The sequence below is a fragment of the Penaeus monodon genome, chromosome 40 (assembly GCF_015228065.2).
Source record: "Penaeus monodon isolate SGIC_2016 chromosome 40, NSTDA_Pmon_1, whole genome shotgun sequence".
Taxonomy (NCBI): Eukaryota; Metazoa; Arthropoda; class Malacostraca; order Decapoda; family Penaeidae; genus Penaeus; species Penaeus monodon.
The window spans coordinates 29,131,388-29,152,904 of record NC_051425.1 but is presented as its reverse complement, the minus strand read 5'-3'; the positions used below and the strand labels follow the sequence as shown (position 1 = coordinate 29,152,904).

The following is a 21,517-nucleotide window of genomic DNA, read 5'->3' as shown; positions in this document are numbered from 1 at the left end:
AATGTATGTTCTTATGAATAAAATTAATGTTATAGATACCTGTTGTCATGTTTTTATTAGGAACTAAATAATGGATTTTTCAAATATTTTAAATCCGAAAGACGCTCCTTGTGACAGCAGTTCTATTAATGTTATTAAGGACATTATTGCAGGTCATAATTCTAACCCTTGCTCGTCCGCACATCATCCACATGAGAAAAAGATCAAAACAGTAATTTCAAGAAATCCCTGACCTCCCATTTCGGGTATTTCGTGAATTTCCTGGATATTTCAGTAAATTCATGAAATCCCCGAGTGAAACGGTGATTTCATGAATTTACGGAAAATTTTAGGGATTTCGTGAAATGTATGTATGTATGTGTGTGTGTGTGTGTGTGTGTGTGTGTGTGTGTGTGTGCGTGTGTGTGTGTGTGTGTGTGTGTGTGTGTGTGTGTGTGTGTGTGTGTGTGTGTGTGTGTGTGTGTGTGTGTGTGTGTGTGTGTGTGTGTGTGTGTGTGTGTGTGTGTCCGTGCGTGCGTGCGTGCGTGCGTGCGCGTGCGTGCGTGCGTGCGTGTGTGTGTGTGTGTGAGTGTTTTCTATGCATCTATCAATTAACAACCATAATCACAACACAAAGCTGATCCATGCCTGATAAGGTATCCTTCTATGGAAAGCTTGGATAATCTTGTTAATCCAAAGCAAATCCAAGGATGTTGGAATCTCTTCACACAGGATATTCCTTATAAATCCTTCGGCTTCTTCCCTTGTCAGGTTTTCTTCGCAAAATGAAGCCATTGCGATAAATCTTAGTCGACCCTCAAGTGCCAGGAGCTGCTGTGGCCGCCGCTCCCGAGGCGGTGTCGAATGCAAGGAAACTTCCGTTTTCTCTCGTGACAATGATGGGTAACTATGGAAGGTTTTCGTGCTTCAATGTTGTTAAGTATCGTGTGTGTGTGTGTGTTTGTGTGTGAGCGCGCGTGTGTGTGAGCGCGCGCGTGTGTGTGCGTCTGCGTGTGTGTGCGTCTGCGTGTGTGTGCGTCTGCGTGTGTGTGCGTCTGCGTGTGTGTGTGTTGTGTGTGTGTGTGTGTGTGTGTGTACGTTTGTGTGCATGTGTGTACGTTTGTGTGCTTGTGTGTACGTTTGTGTGCATGTGTGTACGTTTGTGTGCATGTGTGTACGTTTGTGTGCATGTGTGTACGTTTGTGTGCATGTGTGTACGTTTGTGTGCATGTGTGTACGTTTGTGTGCATGTGTGTACGTGTGTGTGCATGTGTGTACGTTTGTGTGCATGTGTACGTTTGTGTGCATGTGTACGTTTGTGTGCATGTGTGTACGTTTGTGTGTGTGTGCGTGTTTCTGTGTGTATGTGTGTACGATGTAGAATATACATAAGTACCAATAGACCACGTGGCTGTTTACCACGTGGCTCCAAATCCCAAATAAGAACCATTGAGTCAGCAAGGGCATAGATGAGATGTAATCAGAGCTCGCCTGACCTGACAGTTCGTTGCCAGTGTCCAGCGTGATAAGGTCGGCCTAGCCCTCCCCCTCTGGGCAGGTTTTACCTTAAGCCAGGTCGTAGCATGTGTTCACCCCTTTACTTGTGTTGTAAGTCCTGCGTACGTTGACTACCATTACTGTTCACCATTGTACTAGAGCAGGGTTCTTCAAATTTTTTTCATCACGACCCAGTTTGATTTTCTGTGTTATCTTCACGACCCAGTATGTCCATTTTATTGTACCTTTCTCTTCATAAACTTGATATCAGTTATATTGCACACACACACACACACACACACACACACACACACACACACACACACACACACACACACACACACACACACACACACACACACACACACACACACACACACACACACACACATATCTATATAAAACTGGCTATATTGAAAACATGTTAAGTTTACCTAAAAAGTTATAAAAAATACGAAATCGGAGTAAAGTTGAATACACTGCTGCAGGAAAGCAAGGAAAAATAGTCTGCACTTACGTGTTCAGTGTGACTGGTGTGCCTACTTGTCTTTCGTTATCTTATTCCAGTCTGGCTTGCAGGAGGATAACGCCACACGCATGTCGGCTGTAGGATTGAGTCGATTTCTTTCTTTGCTTTTTAGTTTTGTCAAGGTTGAGAACCCAGCTTCACACAAGTATGTAGTTGTAAAGGGGATCAAAAGTAAAATACTTTTCTTACTTAGATGTGAATATTCCTTGGAAACACTTATCCAGAATGATGACAGAGGTGATGACCGCATCTTGATTCGTAATGATGTATCACTTGTCAGATGAAGTTCATTTTCTTCATCAGGTGTAAAGTTTAGCCCTATAACAGCTTCTGGTTTTTCAAATGCAAAAGGGTCCTTCACCCAATGGTTGTCTCTTATATTCTTAAGGTTTTCTTCAGGAAAATACTGTTCAAAACTGCTTGACAAAGAATGGAGGTGCAGCTGTATATCACATTTCAATTTCTTCATGGTTTCTTCACTGTAGTTATTATGTTCTTCAATATGCTGCAAAAGTGTTGGGAACATATAGTAAAGAGGTTGATCAACAGCAAGCCTTGCTTGCCACAGCATTATTGACTTCTTAAATGCTTCTACTTCCTCACAGTGTCGGAATACATCAGTTTCTTTCCCTTGCAGTTTTAGATTAAGCTCATTTAGCTTTGAGAAAATGTCTGATAAATATGAAAGTTTTAGAATGCACTCATCATTGCAAAACAAGCTTGCCATACTGGATTTTTTCTCGAGAAGAAAAATATGAATTTCCATTCTTAGCTCATAAACCCTTGTTAGAATTCTCCCGCGGGAGAGCCATCGAACTTCCGTATGGTACAAAAGGTGTGAATGATCAGTTCCCATGTCCAGGCACAAGAGTTCAAACAACCGACTGTTAAGTGCACTTCCTTTGATTGTGTTGTTGATAACTTTCACAACGTCATTCAAAACACCTCTGAGATTGTCTGGGATACCTTTGGCAGCCAGCGCTTCACGGTGGATGAAACAGTGTCTCCAAGTTACATCATTACCGGCTGCTTCTGATATTTTTGTCACAACACCGCTCTTTTTCCCAGTCATATTTGCTGCTCCATCGGTTGTAATTCCTTTGTAATTGGCCCATTTCAGCTTGTATTTTCCAACTATGCAGTCATTCAGCACTCTGTATATCTCAGATCCTGATGAATGTGTAGGTAAGGTTAAGCAGCAAAGCATATCTTCCAAAAAGTCATCTTCATGTACGTATCTGACGTACACCAGGAGCACTGCACAGTTAGATATATCAGTACCTTCGTCCAGCTGAATAGCAAATTCTCCAGCAGTCTGTAGGTCTGCGATATCACTTATCCGCCGTGACACTGTTGTATCACTGATTGGGACACATTTGATCTTGTCTGCCGACTTTCCATCGAGCATCGTGCTCACTATATCCACGCAAGATGGGAGAATAAGTTTCTCACCACATGTGTATGGTACTTTCTCTTTTGCAATGCGATATGAAACTATATATGATGCTAATTGTGCTTTGTCATTTAGAGTGGTTGCTGTATTTAGAACTTTCACTGACATCTTCAGTTGTTCCTTTCTTCTCTGGAAATAGTCAACTGGTTTTGTAGCCAGACTAGGATGCTTTGTTTCGAGATGTCTCTTTAATTTTGATGGCTTACTCTCATTTGCGAGAACTTCACTGCAAATCACACACTGAGGCCTTGGTTCTCCCTTTTCCTGTTCACACTTATGACGAAGCCATACTTCAGAAACTCGTCACTGTACTGCCTTGTCCATGACTTGACTTTCTTCTTGGGAGGCGGCTCAGAAGCTGATGTAGATGCGGCCTCTCTTATGATCGAGCCAGGCTCGTTGGCCTGTGTGTTTTTATCAGGTGCACACGTACTTGACGACTGAACAGAGACGCGTTTTATAACAAAACGATCCATTTTGTTTAAGCGTTCGGTATAACTGTATGTGTCACTGAGGAGTTCTCTGTGTCTATTTTTACGCTCCCGCGGTACAAACGTAACTGATGAAAATTTCGTGACTCTGACGAGTGAGCCTCCAGGCTAGTACAATGGTAACGTGACGGCCTCTCATCCGAGGGGTCGGCGGTTCGCGCCCCGCCCAGGCGCGAGAAGTTGCAATTGTCGCCCGGAGGTTATTGCTGTGGCTGGGCACCACGGCGGGTAAGGACTAGGTTCAGCCGAGTCAGCACCAGCTGACACACGTGAGCGAGTCGGCATTTGTCGACACAGGCCAGGCTCCCCTCATGGCATAGCCCGGCCGAGGCTAAGCTTCGCATATCGGACTTATCCTTATCTGACGAGTGAAGATTCTGAATGCGTATTAGTCCTGTCTCGGACAGGAATGAAACGCGCGTGTCCCTTCCCTCACCACAATCTCTCTCTCTCTCTCTCTCTCTCTCTCTCTCTCTCTCTCTCTCTCTCTCTCTCTCTCTCTCTCTCTCTCTCTCTCTCTCTCTCTCTCATTTATGAAAAAATTGGATTATAATTATTTTTATTATTATTATTATTATTATTATTATTATTATTATTATCATGTGGCGACCCACTGAATATGAGTTTGCGACCCAGTACTGGGTCGCGACCCGTACTTTGAAGAACCCTGTACTAGAGTTCTTCTGAGACTCTTACTGACTGGTTGCAGGGTGGTCGCTGCCTCTTTTCGGCTCGTAGCACGAATGCCAAACCTTTGAAGAAAAACCACTCGACCACTCCAAGAATGGTTAATGGTTAATGGTTAAAAGCAAGAGAAATGTGCTAGACATCTAAGGTCATGTAGCACTATAGTTAATGTTTGGGAAAGGTGGTTGAGTTAGTGATTAGTTGTCTAAGCTGGGCAAAGGAATTGGTGAGTGAAAGGGTTAGGGTCGGGTGTGGTAAGGAGTTAGATTAGATGAAGGATATGTATACGTTTGAGGAAAGAGAATAGGTTGTTGAAGCAGAAAGTGTGGGATTGAAAGGGGAACATTACAACTGTGCAAGGGACATTGGTTTGAAAGGGAGGTGTGACATAAGGTGTTTTCTGATTGATAAGTATGGATGAGACATAAAGGGAATGTGGGGATAAGACAAATGATAATTGGGGTATTGGAGGATGTGTTAGAAGGTCTCTTGAAGGCATACAATAGATGGACTATAAGAGGAAAGGATATGACGAAGGTCAGGTCTGTGGGAGCGGAAACCGAATATTCCAATGAAGGATAGTTATACTTTACTGATTTTTATGGGGGAAGCAGTTAGATGGTGGGAAAATGACTGAGATGTGTCTGAGTATGGAGAGGTGTGGGAGTTTGTGTTCTACTAGGAGGGGTATTAGGAGATGAGGAAGAGGAAGGGATACTTGTGACATAAGGGATTCACGTGTGTATCCAGGAGGGAGTGGAAGGGATAGAGGGGATGGTGGGAGGGATAATGTGGGCGGGGTTGGGGTCGGGGGGGATGGGCTGTGTTGGGAGGGGGTAGGAGGATAGGGTGTAGGGGGATATCGTTAGGAGGAGGATGGATATCAGCAGTTACTTGGAGTGTGGAAGGAGCAGGAGTTGTAAGATTTGGAGGTTGAGTGTCAGTTTTCATTAGGTAATTTTGAATATTTTCATGGTTTCTTCTTCTGAGTTGGTTGGGGAGTTTTGGGGGATATAGGATTTCTTGTGAGGGGGGGAAGAGAGGAACTGGTGTCTCAAGCAAAGGAGTAAGGAAGGTGGAGGTGATTGTGTGGTAGGGGAAGAGGGGTGGAACGTTTGTTTGTCTGTTACGGTAGTGCGAGGAGGGAGAGGGAAGGTGTTGGGGTTGTGGTGGTGATTGAGATATCTGTAGTAGAGATTGGAGTGTCTGGATTTAGGATGGCAAAAGAGTTTGACTGGGGAAGGTAGGAGGTAGAAGAAGATGTAGGGGGGTGGGTTTAGGAGAATTGGTAGAATGAGCAGTATTACTGGAGTAAGGAGTAAGAGAGAAACCACGTCGACGTGCTTTTGTCTGGCTTCACGTAGTGTGAGTCCAAGTTTGAATCTGAGAGTTGCTACCTCAGACTCAAATTTGTAGGTGGGACAGCCCTATAAAATACATTATGGGGGCCGCCACAGTTGGCACATGTGCGTGATTGTGCAGGGCAGTTAGATCAGGTATGGCCAGGTTGGGCACATAGTGGGCATCTGGCTGTGGAACGGCAATGTTTGGCTGGGTGTCCTAGACGCCAACAATTTTGGCACTGACGTGGAGGAGGTTGGTATGGACGAACAGGGAGGGATTCTCCTCCTATATAGACGTTAAAGGGAAGGTCTGTCTACGGAGGTAATTTTGGCTATGTTAATGGGTTTCTTTCGATTACCTCTGGGGGGAATGGTGTAGCATTGTAATGACGTTGCATCATAGTCTGTGAGACAGGCAAGTAGGTCTTCTCCACAATCTGACCAATCTTTGTCATAGATTGGGCAATTTGATGGGAGATTGAAACTGTTCCGGTGCAAGTATTGAGGGTTGGATGGGGTTCTGCAAGGATGGGGTTACCATATAGGTCTGTTAGTTTTGTTAATGTTATAGCTTGGTTTTCGGATGTTACTGTGACAAGACGGGAGCGGTCGGGTCGGCTACGGAAAGAGACTTTACCTACTTGTTTTTGGAGACATTGTTGGAAGAGAAGGGTGTTGTCAGAGTAGGGAGCTGTGGGAGGGATCACGAAAAATCGGTCCCATTTGGCTGCGCTGAAGAGGGTATTCAATATTGTTGTAGTGATAGGGGTAGTCGAAGGGCGGGTGCGTGACGATGGAGTAGTGTTGAGGGAGGTAGTGTTATGGGGAGGTGGGCAATAACGCTGTAAGGTATTAATAAGTTAAGGATTGGTTGTTGGCTACTGTACTAGTAGGCATTGATGAGGGGGTAGTTGTTGCAGTGTTCGGAGCCGTGGTCAAAGGAGAGCCTGGGGTCAGGGAATCGGGTGGGTTTACATTGTTGGGGCTATTTGATAAAGGGGCAAGCCTCATTGCCCCTAATAGTGGAGATAAGTTTTCATTGCTGGCCATGGTAAGCCTGGATTATGTTGGGGATAAAAACCGTCCACCCCTCAGGGTCCCCTTGAGGGGTAAGGGCTAGAAAAATCAGGGGAATACCGTGCCCATGGCTCCCTCAGGCCGTTCAGGACTGGCACAAAGTCAGCCTTTCATCCTTTCAGCACGGCTCTCACACCTTAGGAGGTGGATAGCAGAAGGGTTTGGTGAAGGGACAGAAACGAAAAGTGGGAAGGAAAATAAAGACCATGCAAAATTAGTTGAGTCGAGGGCTGAGTCCCAAGGTTGGGAAGTTCCCCATCATTGGGTCCCAGTCTCCGCCTCCTAAGCCCCCCCACTACAACAACGGGCAAGGGATTGGGGGGGTCCAAGAATGGTTAATGGTTAATGGTTAAAAGCAAGAGAAATGTGCTAGACATCTAAGGTCATGTAGCACTATAGTTAATGTTTGGGAAGGGTGGTTGACTTAGTGATTAGTTGTCTAAGCTGGGCAAAGGAATTGGTGAGTGAAAGGGTTAGGGTCGGGTGTGGTAAGGAGTTAGATTAGATGAAGGATATGTATACGTTTGAGGAAAGAGAATAGGTTGTTGAAGCAGAAAGTGTGGGATTCTGAAAGGATGTCTGATAGGTTGGGAGGTCGGTGAAGGGAGGATAGATGGGGGAAAGCAGAGGTACGGGTTGTTTCAAAACGTGGGCACGATAATAGGATGTGTGGGATTGAAAGGGGAACATTAAATAAGGAACATAAGGGTGGATCAGATTGTGACATCAGATAGGAGTGTGTTAGACGGGTGTGGCCAATGCGTAAGCGGGCGAGAGCAGTCTCCCAACGTCTGTTCCGATGAAATGGAGCTGACCAGGAGGAGATTGATAGTTTTACAGAATGTAATTTATTAGTGCGGAGGCTTGACCAAAAAGATTGCCATCGATTATACAAGAAGGTCTTAAAGTGTGGGTAATAATCCGTGGCTGGGATATGTGAGAAGCGTGGTTGGTATGATGTGGACATAGAGGCGTGGCTTTGCTAGTGTATCTGCCTGTTCATTCCCGGGGTTTCCCAAACATGGCTGGGCACCCAGCAAAATTTGATTGTTTTATGGCGTGTGGACAGGTAGAACAACCAGTTCTGGATCTTACAAACAAGGGGGTTGGTGGTGTGTATTGACTTTATGAGAGTTAATGAGTTACAAGAGTCAGTAAAAATTGTAAAAGAGGAAGAGGAAAGTGAGTATATGTGTTTTAGAGCAAAAAGGAGTGCATACAATTCTGTAGTAAGGACACTGGATTCAGGAGGAAGGGAGTATTTGAAAGTACGAGTTGGGAAGATTACTGCAAAACCAGCCCCGGGAGGTGGATTTGGAGCCATCAGTATATACGTGAATACTAGAGGAATGAGTGGAGACATGGTCAAGGAAATGTGTGAGACGGACAGTAGGAGGGATATTTGATTTTGGTGGGTCGGGGAAAACAGAAGAGCAAATATGGGGGTGAGGTATGAGCCATGGAGGGACTGAATGGACAGAGAATGGGAGAGGTTGGAGATGGGGGAAAGGGGAATGTGAGAGGAGGGTATCCATGCGTGTTGAGAAAGGAGTAGGTAATCGTGGAGATGAAGCTAAGGTAAGAAGTAGGGGTTGTGGGATATTTAGTTTAGTGAGGGAAAATTGGTGGAATCAAACATAGCATCGGAGAGAGAGAAGGGCACGACGTCGAGATAGAGATGGTATGCCTGATTCAGTGTACAGGCTCTCAACTGGGGAGGAGCGAAAGGCGCCTAGTGCTAAGCGAAGACCACAGTGATGGATTGTATCAAGATGGGCAAGGAGAGAAGTTGAGGCAGAGGAGTAGATATGGCATCCATAATCAAGAGTGGAGAGGATCAAAGTAACATGAAGATGAAGGAGAGTTTTGCGATCTGAGCCCCATGATATATGGGAGAGACTTTTTAAGATTCGAAGACGGCGGAGAGCTTTTTCTTTAATGTGTAGAATATGGTCTCGCCAGGACAGTTTGGAGTCAAAAATGACACCTAGGAATTTGCCAGAGGAACGGCACTGGAGTGGAGTGCCATATAAGAAGAGTGGGGGTAGAGGACCTACACGTGAGCGAGAGAAAAGAATGGAGAAAGATTTAGAGGTAGAAAAGCGGAAGCCATGGTTTGTGGCCCAGGAAGATACTGATGAGATTGCAGATTGAAGAAATTGGTAGAGATTTGGTATGGATGTGCCAGAGGCATAGATGGTTAAATCATCAACATATAGTGATGACCGGGCTCCTGGTGGTAAAACTGAGACAATATCATTAACAGCAAGAAGGAATAAAGTGGTACTGAGCACACTGCCTTGTGGGACACCTTCGATTTGGGGAAAGAAAGATGATGTGGCAGAGGCGATTTTGACCTGGAAAGTGCGTTGGGAGAGGAAGGACTTTATGAAGACGCCCATGTTTCCACGTATGCCTAGAGAGGACAATGGTTGGAGGATATGGTACCGCCATGTCGTATCATATGCTTTTTCTAGATCAAAAAAAATAGCTAGTATGGATTCATGGCGTGCAAATGCAGATGTAATATATGTCTCAAAATGAGCAAGGGGGTCAGCTGTGCTTCTGGCACGGCGAAAACCGAATTGGGAAGGAGAGAGAAGATTGTGAGATTCAAGATACCACATTAAGCGGAAGTTCACCATTCGCTCTAATAGTTTGCACAAGCAGCTAGTTAGTGCGAGGGGCGATAGTCTTGAGGAAGGGTACCCGATTTATTGGGTTTCAGGAAGGGAAGGATAAGAGCTTCTCGCCAATTAGAAGGGAAATTTCCTGATGTCCAAATGTGGTTGTAAATTTTTAATAGGAAGGATAAGGAGGAAGATGGGAGTTGCCGGAGCATACGGTAGTGAATACCGTCAGGGCCTTCATGAGTGTTACGGCACGATTGTAGGGCAGCAATGAGTTCAGAGGAAGAAAATGGGGCATTATAGGACTCATCAGAGGATGGGGTGAAGGTAATGGGGGTACGTTCTCTGGTGGTCTTAATAGAAGTGAAGTGTGAAGATAGGTGAGAACCACTACTGACCTGGCTGAAATAATCACCCAGTTCATTAGCGACTTGGAGGGGATCAGAAATGAGGGTATTTCGAATATGGAGGACAGGGGCAGGATGGGGGGGATGTTTGCCTGATAGTTTATGGATTCGGCGCCAAACATTTGAGATAGATGTAGAGGATGTAATTGATGAAACATAATTCGCCAGCTACTTGTTTTTTCTATTCCGGATTGTACGACGGAGATAGGCAGATGCTCTTTTAAAGGAGATAAGGGCTGATAATTGATTTGGAGTACCTCTCTTGTAGCGGTAACTGTTCCAGGCTGCACGTTTTAAGCGAAGTGCTTTAGTGCAATCAGAATTCCACCATGGAACACATTTGGAGGTATATGGTCTTGAGGTTCGAGGTATAGCTGTATGTGCAGCTCTTAAGACTGTATTTGTGAAATACTGTATCATTTCTGAAATGGAAGTGAGGGAGGATGGAGGGGTCTGAATAGCAGAGAGTGAAGTGAAGTATGCCAGTCAGCTCTATCAAAACACCAGCGTGGGGAGTTAGGGAGTGGTACGTATGAAGTAGGAGAAAGGAGAACTGGAAAGTGGTCACTATAGGGAAAGTGGTCTAAGACTGACCAATGGAAATCTAAATGAAGAGAAGGGGAGCATAGAGCGAGGTCAATGCATGAAAAAGATTGTGTGCGTGTATCAAAGTGTGTGGGGCGATCTGAATTTAGTATAGTAAGGTCAGCTGTGGAGAGGAAGCGCTCTAGAGATCGGCCTCGGAGTTTGTGATAGAATCACCCCCATAGAGTGTGGCGGCAGTTAAAGTCACCAACTATGAGGAAAGGTGGTTGAAGTTGGGAAATTAGATTTTCAAAAGCAACAAAGTCAATGGGGTGGGATGGGGAGAAGTAGACTGATATCACTGTGATCCAACGATGAAGGAAGATACGGATAACTGTGCAAGGGACATTGGTTTGAAAGGGAGGTGTGACATAAGGTGTTTCTGATTGATAAGTATGGATGAGACATAAAGGGAATGTGGGGATGAGACAAAATGATAATTGGGGATTGGTATTGGAGGATGTGTTAGAAAGGTCTCTTGAAGGCATACAATAGATGGACTATAAGAGGAAAGGATATGACGAAGGTCAGGTCTGTGGGAGCGGAAACCGCGAATATTCCAATGAAGGATAGTTATACTTTACTGATTTTGAGGGGGGAAGCAGCTAGAGGGTGGGAAAAGGACTGAGAGGTCTGAGATGGGAGAGGTGTGGGAGTTGGTGTTTCTACTAGGAGGGGTATTAGGAGATGGAGGGTCTGAGGAAGGGGATACTTGTGACATAAGGGATTCACGTGTGTATCCAGGAGGGAGTGGAAGGATAGAGGGGATGGTGGGAGGGTTAATGTGGGCGGGGTTGGGGTCGGGGGGATGGGTTGTGTTGGGAGGGGTAGGAGGATTGGGTGTAGGGGGGATATCGTTAGGAGGAGGATGGATATCAGCAGTTACTTGGAGTGTGGAAGGAGCAGGAGTTGTAAGATTTGGAGGTCGAGTGTCAGTTTTCATTAGGTAATCTTGAATATTTTCAATGGTTTCTTCTAAGGAGTTGGTTTGGGAGTTTTGGGGGATATAGGATTTCTTGTGAGGGGGGGAAGAGAGGGACTGGTGTCTCAGGCAAAGGAGTAAAGGAAGGTGGAGGTGATTGTGTGGTAGGGGAAGAGGGGGTGGAAAGTTTGTTCTGTCTGTTACGGGTAGTGCGAGGAGGGAGAGGGGAAGGTGTTGGGGTTGTGGTGGTGATTGAAATATCTGTAGTAGAGATTGGAGTGTCTGGATTTAGGATGGCAAAAGAGTTTGACTGGGGAAGGTAGGGGGTCGAAGAGGGGGGTTTAGATGTAGGGGGGGTGGGTTTAGGATAATTGGTAGAATGAGCAGTATTACTGGAGTAAGGAGTAAGAGAGAAACCACGTCGTCGTGCTTCTTGTCTGGCTTCACGTAGTGTGAGTCCAAGTTTGAATCTGAGAGTTGCTACCTCAGACTCAAATTTGTAGGTGGGACAGCCCCTATAAAATACATTATGGGGGCCGCCACAGTTGGCACATGTGCGTGATTGTGCAGGGCAGTTAGATCGGGTATGGCCAGGTTGGGCACATAGTGGGCATCTGGCTGTGGAACGGCAATGTTTGGCTGGGTGTCCTAGACGCCAACAATTTTGGCACTGACGTGGAGGAGGTTGGTATGGACGAACAGGGAGGGATTCTCCTATATAGACGTTAAAGGGAAGGTCATGTCTACGGAAGGTAATTTTGGCTATGTTAGTGGGTTTCTTTCGATTACCTCTGGGGGGAATGGAGTAGCATTGTACTGACGTTGCATCATAGTCTGTGAGACAGGCAAGTAGGTCTTCTCCACAATCTGACCAATCTTTGTCATAGATTGGGTAATTTGCTGGGGAGATTGAAACTGTTCCGGTGCAAGTATTGAGGGTTGGATGGGGTTCTGCAAGGATGGGGTTACCATATATGTCTGTTAGTTTTGTTAATGCTATAGCTTGGTTTTCGGATGTTACTGTGACAAGACGGGAGCGGTCGGGTCGACTACGGAAAGAGACTTTACCTACTTGTTTTTGGAGACATTGTTGGAAGAGAAGGGTGTTGTCAGAGTAGGGAGCTGTGGGAGGGATCACGAAAAATCGGTCCCATTTGGCTGCGCTGAGGAGGGTATTCAATATTGTTGTAGTGATAGGGGTAGTCAAAGGGCGGGTGCGTGACGATGGAGTAGTGTTGAGGGAGGTAGTGTTATGGGGAGGTGGGCAATAAGGCTGTAAGGTATTAATAAGGGAGGATGGGGTGGTTGATGTTGGAGGTTGTGGGGGTAGAGGTGATGAAGTTGAGCGTGCTGGGAGAGTGGAAATGTTCCTTAAGGATTGGTTGTTGGCTACTGTACTAGTAGGCATTGATGAGGGGGTAGTTGTTGCAGTGTTCGGAGCCGTGGTCAAAGGAGAGCCTGGGGTCAGGGAATCGGGTGAGTTTACATCTTTGGGGCTATTTGATAAAGGGGCAAGCCTCATTGCCCCTAATAGTGGAGATAAGTTTTCATTACTGGCCATGGTAAGCCTGGATTATGTTGGGGATAAAAACAGTCCACCCCTCAGGGTCCCCTTGAGGGGTAAGGGCTAGATAAAAATCAGGGGAATACCGTGCCCATGGCTCCCTCAGGCCGTTCAGGACTGGCACAAAGTCAGCCTTTCATCCTTTCAGCACGGCTCTCACACCTTAGGAGGTGGATAGCAGAAGGGTTTGGTGAAGGGACAGAAACGAAAAGTGGGAAGGAAAGTAAAGACCATGCAAAATTAGTTGAGTCGAGGGCTGAGTCCCAAGGTTGGGGAGTTCCCCATCATTGGGTCCCAGTCTCCGCCTCCTAAGCCCCCCCACGACAACAACGGGCAAGGGATTGGGGGGGTTACCACTCCAAGAAGTGTCTAAGAAAAAACAGGTAAGTACACATTTGGGCCTCCTTCCCCTCTCTCTCTATTTCTTTTCCCTTCATTCTTCTCCTCTAAATGTGTTAAGACATTGGTTTTGTGGCTAAAAAGTGCTAAATGACAGCAAATGGCACGTTCTCACACTATTCTTTTGACCTCAGATCACATTAACTGTGTGATCGCGGTATGTGGTCAACAAACATGAATATCATTCCTTAGTTAAGTAGTTAATTTATTTTCTCTCGTTTTTAGAGATTTATGTTCTTTCAACTGCAACGAATTTAGCGAGTTCGTGATTTTATCTTATCACAAATATCATTTTATTTTTATCTCATTCCTCCCCTCGCCCTGACCTGACCGCCCCTTTTCTTCCGCTTGCGGTCACTTGGGATGAGGAAAAGGTTAATAGATGACCGGTTGTTTTTCCTGTCTTGACCTGACCTCGCTTTCTCTTTTCCCGGTCGGTGGCGACGTGGAATGGTTCAAGAGATGACCGCTAAGTCTCCCATAATCTGGTTGTTTTTGTTTTGTTAACACCTAGGGGATTAACTGTAGCAATGCTCATTGGTGACACGTTCTATCGGCGCTATAACGGAGCTTGTAACTCGATTTTATTAAAATTTATTATATTGAGTATAGCGTAGGATCTTCCCGCAGATCTATTAGGCATAAACGCCTAATAGATCTGCGCTCCGACGTTTGAAAAGTAGGTACAGGTAAAACCAAAGTTATTCAGCAACTTTAAGCCGGTGCGACCCATGCTTACGTCCGTTAAATAATGTAGGACTAGGGTTTAAGCTAGAATAATTATTCGCTTATCAATCACACCCTTCTCACCCTCTTGAAGTCACAAAAGATATGCATAGCTAGACATGTACCTCGGCAATTCATATTTTCTGACCCCGAGAAGATTTGTTTGCTAAAAAGCTTGCTTTTTTTTTCACGTCACTATTCATTCATGCGTACATTTTGTCGCATATCATTAAATGTTGAATTCAATGTGGTAGTTGAAATAATTTCATATAGCTAGCATTGCTAATTTACTTCAGTTTTGTTATAGTGAACATTAATATTCATGTTTGTGAATTTTCTGTGTGTGGTCACTCTCACTTTCATTCTCATTCACCCTCGCTGTAGCTCACATGCACACACAATTACTCACTCACTCACTCATCCACGCAGAACAAACGACACTGAAACCTTTTCATTAATAGGGTTTGCTGCTGTTGTAGTGCCGGCGTAAAGATTTGTGATGTATCTCTTTAGCCCATGATTTTGTTAGTCGTGACAAGTAACTCGTACATGATGTACAATTTACATTTATTGCTTCTCTGTGTGACGACAACTGGTTCAAGTAGATCCTTGCGGATTGCTGTTGTCGTTTCCCTTATCTACTCTCATATTTATCAGAGATGGTTGGTAGTTCAAGATAGGTCCATGCGGATCGCTACTGACGTCTCCTATCACTGCTATTTTTCTTTATCTTGTGAAAATAAAACACAAAACGAAAAAAAAAAAAAAAAATTATAACCGGCTAGTGGTACTTAGAAATCAGTGCAAGTGCACACACAGATCGCCGCATGCCAGTGCGAGTAGTGGATGGACACCTTGCCGTGGTGACGAGGCTCGCAAGGGTCAGTGATGTTGTTGGCTGCACCGAGTACATTCAACGATGTCGGGGAGGTAACGACTGAGACTCCAGACGAAGCACCATCCAAACCCCGCCAACTCGCACTGGGCCAGCGCGGTGGGGTAGGGCCCAAACTCCCCAAACATGTAACCAAGAAAAATGGGGAAGGCCTACGTCCAACAACGGACCCTCAATAGCTGATGAATGAATGAGTGGTACTTAACACGCCCTCTTCTCTGTTGCCTTTCTTTTTTTCTTACTTCTGGCCCTTATGTGTATGATCTGGTTCTCCGACTAAATATTGCAGTCGGACCGACGATAACCGACACGGCACCCAAGGAAGATCCAGAACCGGTCACCTTAGGATGCTGTGGGAAGGACGTCATCGGATGATTGCCATAGTCTGCGGACCTGGATGTTTGTCAAAGCAGGTGTTAAGCCATTCCATGATATAGTGGATGGGTGCTGCCTGCCATCATCAATAATGGTATGCTCATGTTTGAGCTGCCATGGACCTCTCCACCATCCTTTGTTTTTCTTTCCACTTGTACCATCGACAGCCCGCAAATATCTCTGATGCTGTCGCTCAGTCTTGTCTTCCGTTTGCCTCTTCCTCTGTTTCCTATCACCATCCCTGTCAGCAAGTTTTTCTCAATACTTTTACTTCTCATCACATGACCAATAAACTTTAGTTTCCTTTTGTTCAAGATGTCCAACGGCCGGTCTTTACAATTTATTTTTCTCAGTACTTCATCATTTGTTTTCTTTTCTGTCCAGTTAGTACGTAGTACTCGTCTGTAACACATTTCAAAACTATTGACCTTTTTCTTGTCTATCTTCTTCAGCACCCAACACTCAGAACCATATGATGCAATTGGGAAAACTAATGACTTCAATAACCTCAGCTTTGTCTGTAAGATAATGCTTCGGTCTTTCCAGATATTATTGAGAGTAACTGTGGCATTTTTGGCAATGGTAATTCTTCTTTTTATCTCCGGTGAATCATCATATGTATTAGTTAAAACAGCTCCAAGATAAATGAACTCTCACATTTTCCACAACCACTCCATTGATTGTAACATGTTCATCATCGTTCATTGCCGGTTATCTTCGAATCTTCATGATCTTAGTTTTCTTGGCATTAAGAAATAAACCAACCTGCCAAGACGCCTGTAAATCCAGGGAAGGACCAGGAATTCGCCAACGCAAGTACCAGTCGCCCAAGGATGCTGTGGATGGGCGACGCCTGGCGGACGCCCACGGATCCAGTCAACTCCAGGAGCTCGTCAGTGCAGGTATCAGCTGCCCACAGGTGCCGAAGAGGACGCCCTGCCCTGACGCCCGTGGTCCAGAGGAAGATTACGAGGACGAGGACGAGTTTGCCGCCAAGATGGACCTGGACGAGATCTGTGAGGACGTGTGGACGAGGACGCCGCCGAGTTAGGCCTGGACGAGGACTATGAGGAAGTCTAGACAAATCCGAAGTCAAGGAGGACGTGTGGACGTCGATGACGGACAATTATACCAAGGACCAGGAAGAAGAGGGACGAGCAGCCACGACGATGCACCAGGACAGCACACGCGAGAACGAAATGACCAGCCAAGTTAGGTCACCCTTCAGGGAAATCTAAGGCGCCTCTAGGGCGAGGCGCGAGTAGGTGGCCGAGCAATGTACGATGTAGCATATACATAAGTACCAATAGACCACGTGGCTGTTTACCACGTGGCTCCAAATCCCAAATAAGAACCATTGAGTCAGCGAGAACGTAGATGACGATGTTATCTGACCTCGCCTGACCCGACAGTTCGTCGCCAGCACCCGACGTGGTAACGTCGGCCTAGCCCTCCCCCTCCAGGCAGGTTGACCTGACACGTGACCCCACTTAGACATCGTCTCGTGTGTTCCCATACTGTGTGTTGAATCTGTTCAATTTGTTTGTGTGTGTTTTTTTTGTGTGTGTGTTTTTGTTTGTGTGTTTCTGTTTGTGTGTCTGTTTTTCCGTGTGAGTGTGTGTGTTTCTGTTTATGTTTTTCCGTGTGTGTTTTTCTGTGTATGTGTGTGTGTGTGTGTGTGTGTGTGTGTGTGTGTGTGTGTGTGTGTGTGTGTGTGTGTGTGTGTGTGTGTTGTGCGTGGGTGTGTGTGCCTGTGCGTGGGTGTGTGTGCCTGTGCGTGGGTGTGTGTGCCTGTGCGTGGGTGTGTGTGCCTGGCCTGTGCCTGGGCCCGGGCCCAGGGCCTCCGCAAAATATAGAACCCCCAAATTTTTTTAAGGACCGACCCATCGGGTACTGCTCGGCAGATGTCTGGCAAGCATCTGTTCACCGGAAGATCAAAATTAGGCTCAAATAGAAAAATTAATTACATACCATGTGCCTTTATTACTTTTTTTTTCAAGTGCCCTGTCCCACAAGGACGTTGGCGATCATGGATTTCCATGATTTTCTTGGCAATTTAGAGGATGGTTTGCCGTTGCCTTCCGCCCGGTGTTTTTATCGAGCCACCTTCTCTATTTACCCGGGTCTGGGATCGGTACTGACTTGGGCCTGTGTGTGTGTGTGCCTGTGTGTGTATGACATATACATAAGCCTATTTCTGTAAGCTATTTTACCAATATCATAGTGCACAGGACTGCCTGATTATACCCCAGAGTTGCGTAAACGCCTAATAGATCTGCACTCTGTTCGAAAAGTAGGTACAGGTAAAACCAAAGTTATTCATTCTATCACAACTTTTAGTGGGTGTGACCCGCGGTTACGTCTGTTAATTAATGTAGGACTAGGGTTTAACCTAGAATAATTATTCGCTTATTAATAAAACGCTTCTCACCCTCTTCAAGTCGCTTACATGTTTTGGGTGATTCCCAGGCGATCGTGTGATTCATAGATATCCGTAGGGAATGTCATGTCATGAACGCCCATCACAGATACGCAGAAAAGAGCAGGTTATTTATAGATTTTCCTGGCTCTGTTTGCTTCAGTGTATGGCATTTTGGGTATAGGATCCCCGCGATGAAGTCTATATACATAGCTAGACTAACTCGCAGTTCAGATTTCTGACCCGAGAAGATTTGCTTGCTCAAAAGTTGGCGAATATTTGTGTCCTTACTGTGTGAACTCTATCAATAAAACCCGTTACAAGTATATACAGGTGCGTGGGTAGGTGTGTTCTTTGGGTGGTTCTGTGACGCTTCCGTGTGTGTTTGCTGGTGTGGTGTGTGTGTGCGTGTCTGGTGTGTGTGTTGTGGTGTGTGTGGTTGTGCTGTTGTGGTGGCGTGTGGGTGTGTGTGCCTGTGTGGGTTGTGTGTTGTTTTGTGTGTGGGTGGGTGTGTGTTTGTGGGGTGTGTATTGGTGTGGTGTTCTGTGCTTATGTCATGACGTTTATGTGTGTCTGGTTCGTTGTGGTGTGTGTGTGTGCGTGTGGTCGTGTGTGTGTGGTGTGTGTGTGATGTTTCGGTGTTGTCGTGTGTGTGTGATGGTGTGTGCGTGTGTGTAGTGTGTGTGCGTGTGTGTGTACGTGTGTGTGTGCGTTGTGTGTACGGTTGTGCGTGTGTGGTTGGGAGTGACTGTGTGTGTGCCGTGTTGTGTGTGTGTGCCCATGTGTGTGCGCGCGGCGTTTGTTTGCGTGTTGTGTTGTGTGTTTTTGTGTGTGTGTTTCTTGTGTAGTGTGTGTGTTTCTGTGTGTTGTGTGTGTGTTTCTGTTTGTGTGTCGCGTGTGTGCCTGAGTGTGTGTGTGTGCCTGTGTGTGCGTGTGCCTGTGTGTGTGTGTGTGCCTATGTGTGTGCCTGTGTGTGTGTGTGTGCCTGTGTGTGTGTGTGTGTGCCTGTGTGTGTGTGTGCCTGTCTGTGTGTGTGTGTGTGCCTGTGTGTGTGTGTGTGTGTGTGCGCCTGTGTGTGTGTGTGCCTGTGTGTGTGTGTGTGCCTGTGTGTGTGTGTGCCTGTGTGTGTGTGTGTGTGTGTGTGTGTGTGTGTGTGTGTGTGTGTGTGTGTGTGTGTGTGTGTGTGTTTCTGTTTGTGTGTGTGTGTGTGTGTGTGTGTGTGTGTGTGTGTGTGTGTGTGTGTGTGTGTGTGTGTGTGCCTGTGTGTGTGTGTGTGCCTGTGTGTGTGTGTGTGCCTGTGTGTGTGTGTGTGCCTGTGTGTGTGTGTGTGTGCCTGTGTGTGTGTGTGTGTGCCTGTGTGTGTATGGCATATACATAAGCCTATTTCTGTAAGCCATTTTACCAATAGACCATGTGGCTCCTAGTCCAAAATAGAATTTAACTGGGGAAGGTAGGAGGTAGAAGTGGGGAAGTAAGGTGTAGGAGGTATAGGTATTGGGGAGGGTGTAGGAGTAGAGAGAGCGACATTACTGTAAAGGGATCACAGGCTAAACAGAGTACTTAAGATATTTGTAGAGATGGGGGTAGTAAAAGGACAGGGGCGTATGGAAGAGGGAGTAGTGTTGAGGGAGGTAGTATTATGGAGGTGGACAATAAGGCTGTAAAGTAGTAATAAGGGAGGATGGGTTAGTTGATGAATAAGGTTGTGGGGGTAGAGGTGATGAAGCTGAGCATGCTGGGTGAGTAAGAATATCTCCTGGAGATTGAGTGCTGACTCGGGTGGATAATGTACAAGTACTAGCCTAGGGTCAGGGAATTGGGAGAGTTTGAATTGGGGCTATTTGATATAGGGGCAAGCCTCATTGCCCCTAATAAAGTCATAACATCTTCATTGTTGGCCATGATAAGCCTGGAGTATATTGGGGAGAGAAACAACCCACCCCTCAGGGTCCCCTTGAGGGGTAAGGGCTAGACAAAAACAGGGAAATAACATGCCCATGGCTCCCTCAGGCAGTTCATGAAAGGATCAAAGGCAGTCAGCCTTTGATCCTTTCAACACGGCTCTCACACTTTAGGAAGTGGATTGTAAAAGGGGTTGGGGAAGGGGCAGAAACGAAAAATCAGGGGGGGACAAAGACCATGCAAAATTAGTTGAGTCAAGGACTGAGTCCCAAGGCAGGGGAATTCCCCGCCATTGGGTCCCAGTCCTCACCTCCTAAGCCCCCCCCCCCCATGACAACAACGGGCAAGGGATTGGGGGGGGGGGGTTGTGTGTGTGTGTGTGTGTGTGTGTGTGTGTGTGTGTGTGTGTGTGTGTGTGTGTGTGTGTGTGTGTGTGTGTGTGTGTGTGTGTGTCTATTTTATGATTCATATAAGTCAGGCTACATCACTGACCTTATGGATACCTGCTACCTATAATATGGTTATATGAATTGACCCACACTTTCTTGCAGATTGCCTGTGCCTAAAATGTTACCAATAATAAAGATTTCTCAACTACTCAACTATATTTTTCCTTATCTTAATGCAAAGGGAAAACAATACCAGTTCTCAATCATACAGCCAAACAAACAGGTGTAGGTCCAGTTCCATAGTTTACAATGTGTATTGCAAACTAGCAGATAACCCTCAGATACCTGAGCTCTGGACTACAAAAGAATTTTGAACTATTCAGCTTATGAGGATACAGACTTATCAGATATCTCTCTGATCACACTTAGCACAGGTAGGACAGTACCTGGGTAACATATCTGTTTTATTCTTTACCTTATCTTTCCTTCTTTTCATTAAAAAATAATAATAATAATGCTTGACCAAAACCCTTCCACACAAGAGTCTCATATTCCACCTCTCCTGCCTTAATTAGAATGTTGCAAAAACTAAAGAGTTTGATCTCTTATCTTTCAGCTAATTACTTCAGACTGACTTTTACCTAAAAACCTCTTTCATAACTTTCATCTGCTTACTTTAAAAAAGCAATACTTACCTAAACTCTGCCAGTTCACCTGTTTCAAGAGGAAATCAGCACTTACCTAAATACCTCTTTCACAAAAGCCTTCAGATAGTGTAGCTTATTTATTATGTGTACTGTTATAGGTGAAGATGGATCAACATTCTTTTTTATTTCTTGATAGAGTTGTTCTTGTACTTCTGGATTCAGAGCCAGACAGTGCAGGTTCCCCAAGAGGACAGGTGATGTCTGGTTCAGTAACAAAGAAAGAGAATAATAATTTAGTAACAAACTTATGTACTTCTGTGGGGATTTTTTGTGGCATTCTATGGCACATGCTGATAGTAATAGCAATAAAAGAAAATGTTTTCTTCTGTAACATTATGTTTGTGTGTATATTTCATTACAAGCCTTTTTATAACATCCTATAACCCCAAACACTTTGATATATTATTTGACATTGGCTCATGGTTTCAACAAAACACAAACTATTTCAAAAGATATCACCAAAATGTGTTCTGATGTACAGTTCAGAAAAGCTATTTTCCTTTATTTCACATAATAAAGTTTATAGAAAATAATTTAATTA

General features: G+C 45.3%; 1 protein-coding gene across 1 annotated transcript in view; it reads right to left on the bottom strand.

The window, feature by feature from the left end:
• LOC119597934 (probable cytochrome P450 CYP44) overlaps window positions 1-21,517 on the bottom strand; it is a 38,282-nt gene that overhangs the window by 6,735 nt on the left and 10,030 nt on the right. Inside the window, exon 9 of the mRNA XM_037947602.1 lies at window positions 21,011-21,177. Within this exon, the coding sequence (XP_037803530.1) occupies window positions 21,011-21,177 (167 nt within the window). The remainder of the gene's footprint in view (window positions 1-21,010; window positions 21,178-21,517) is intronic.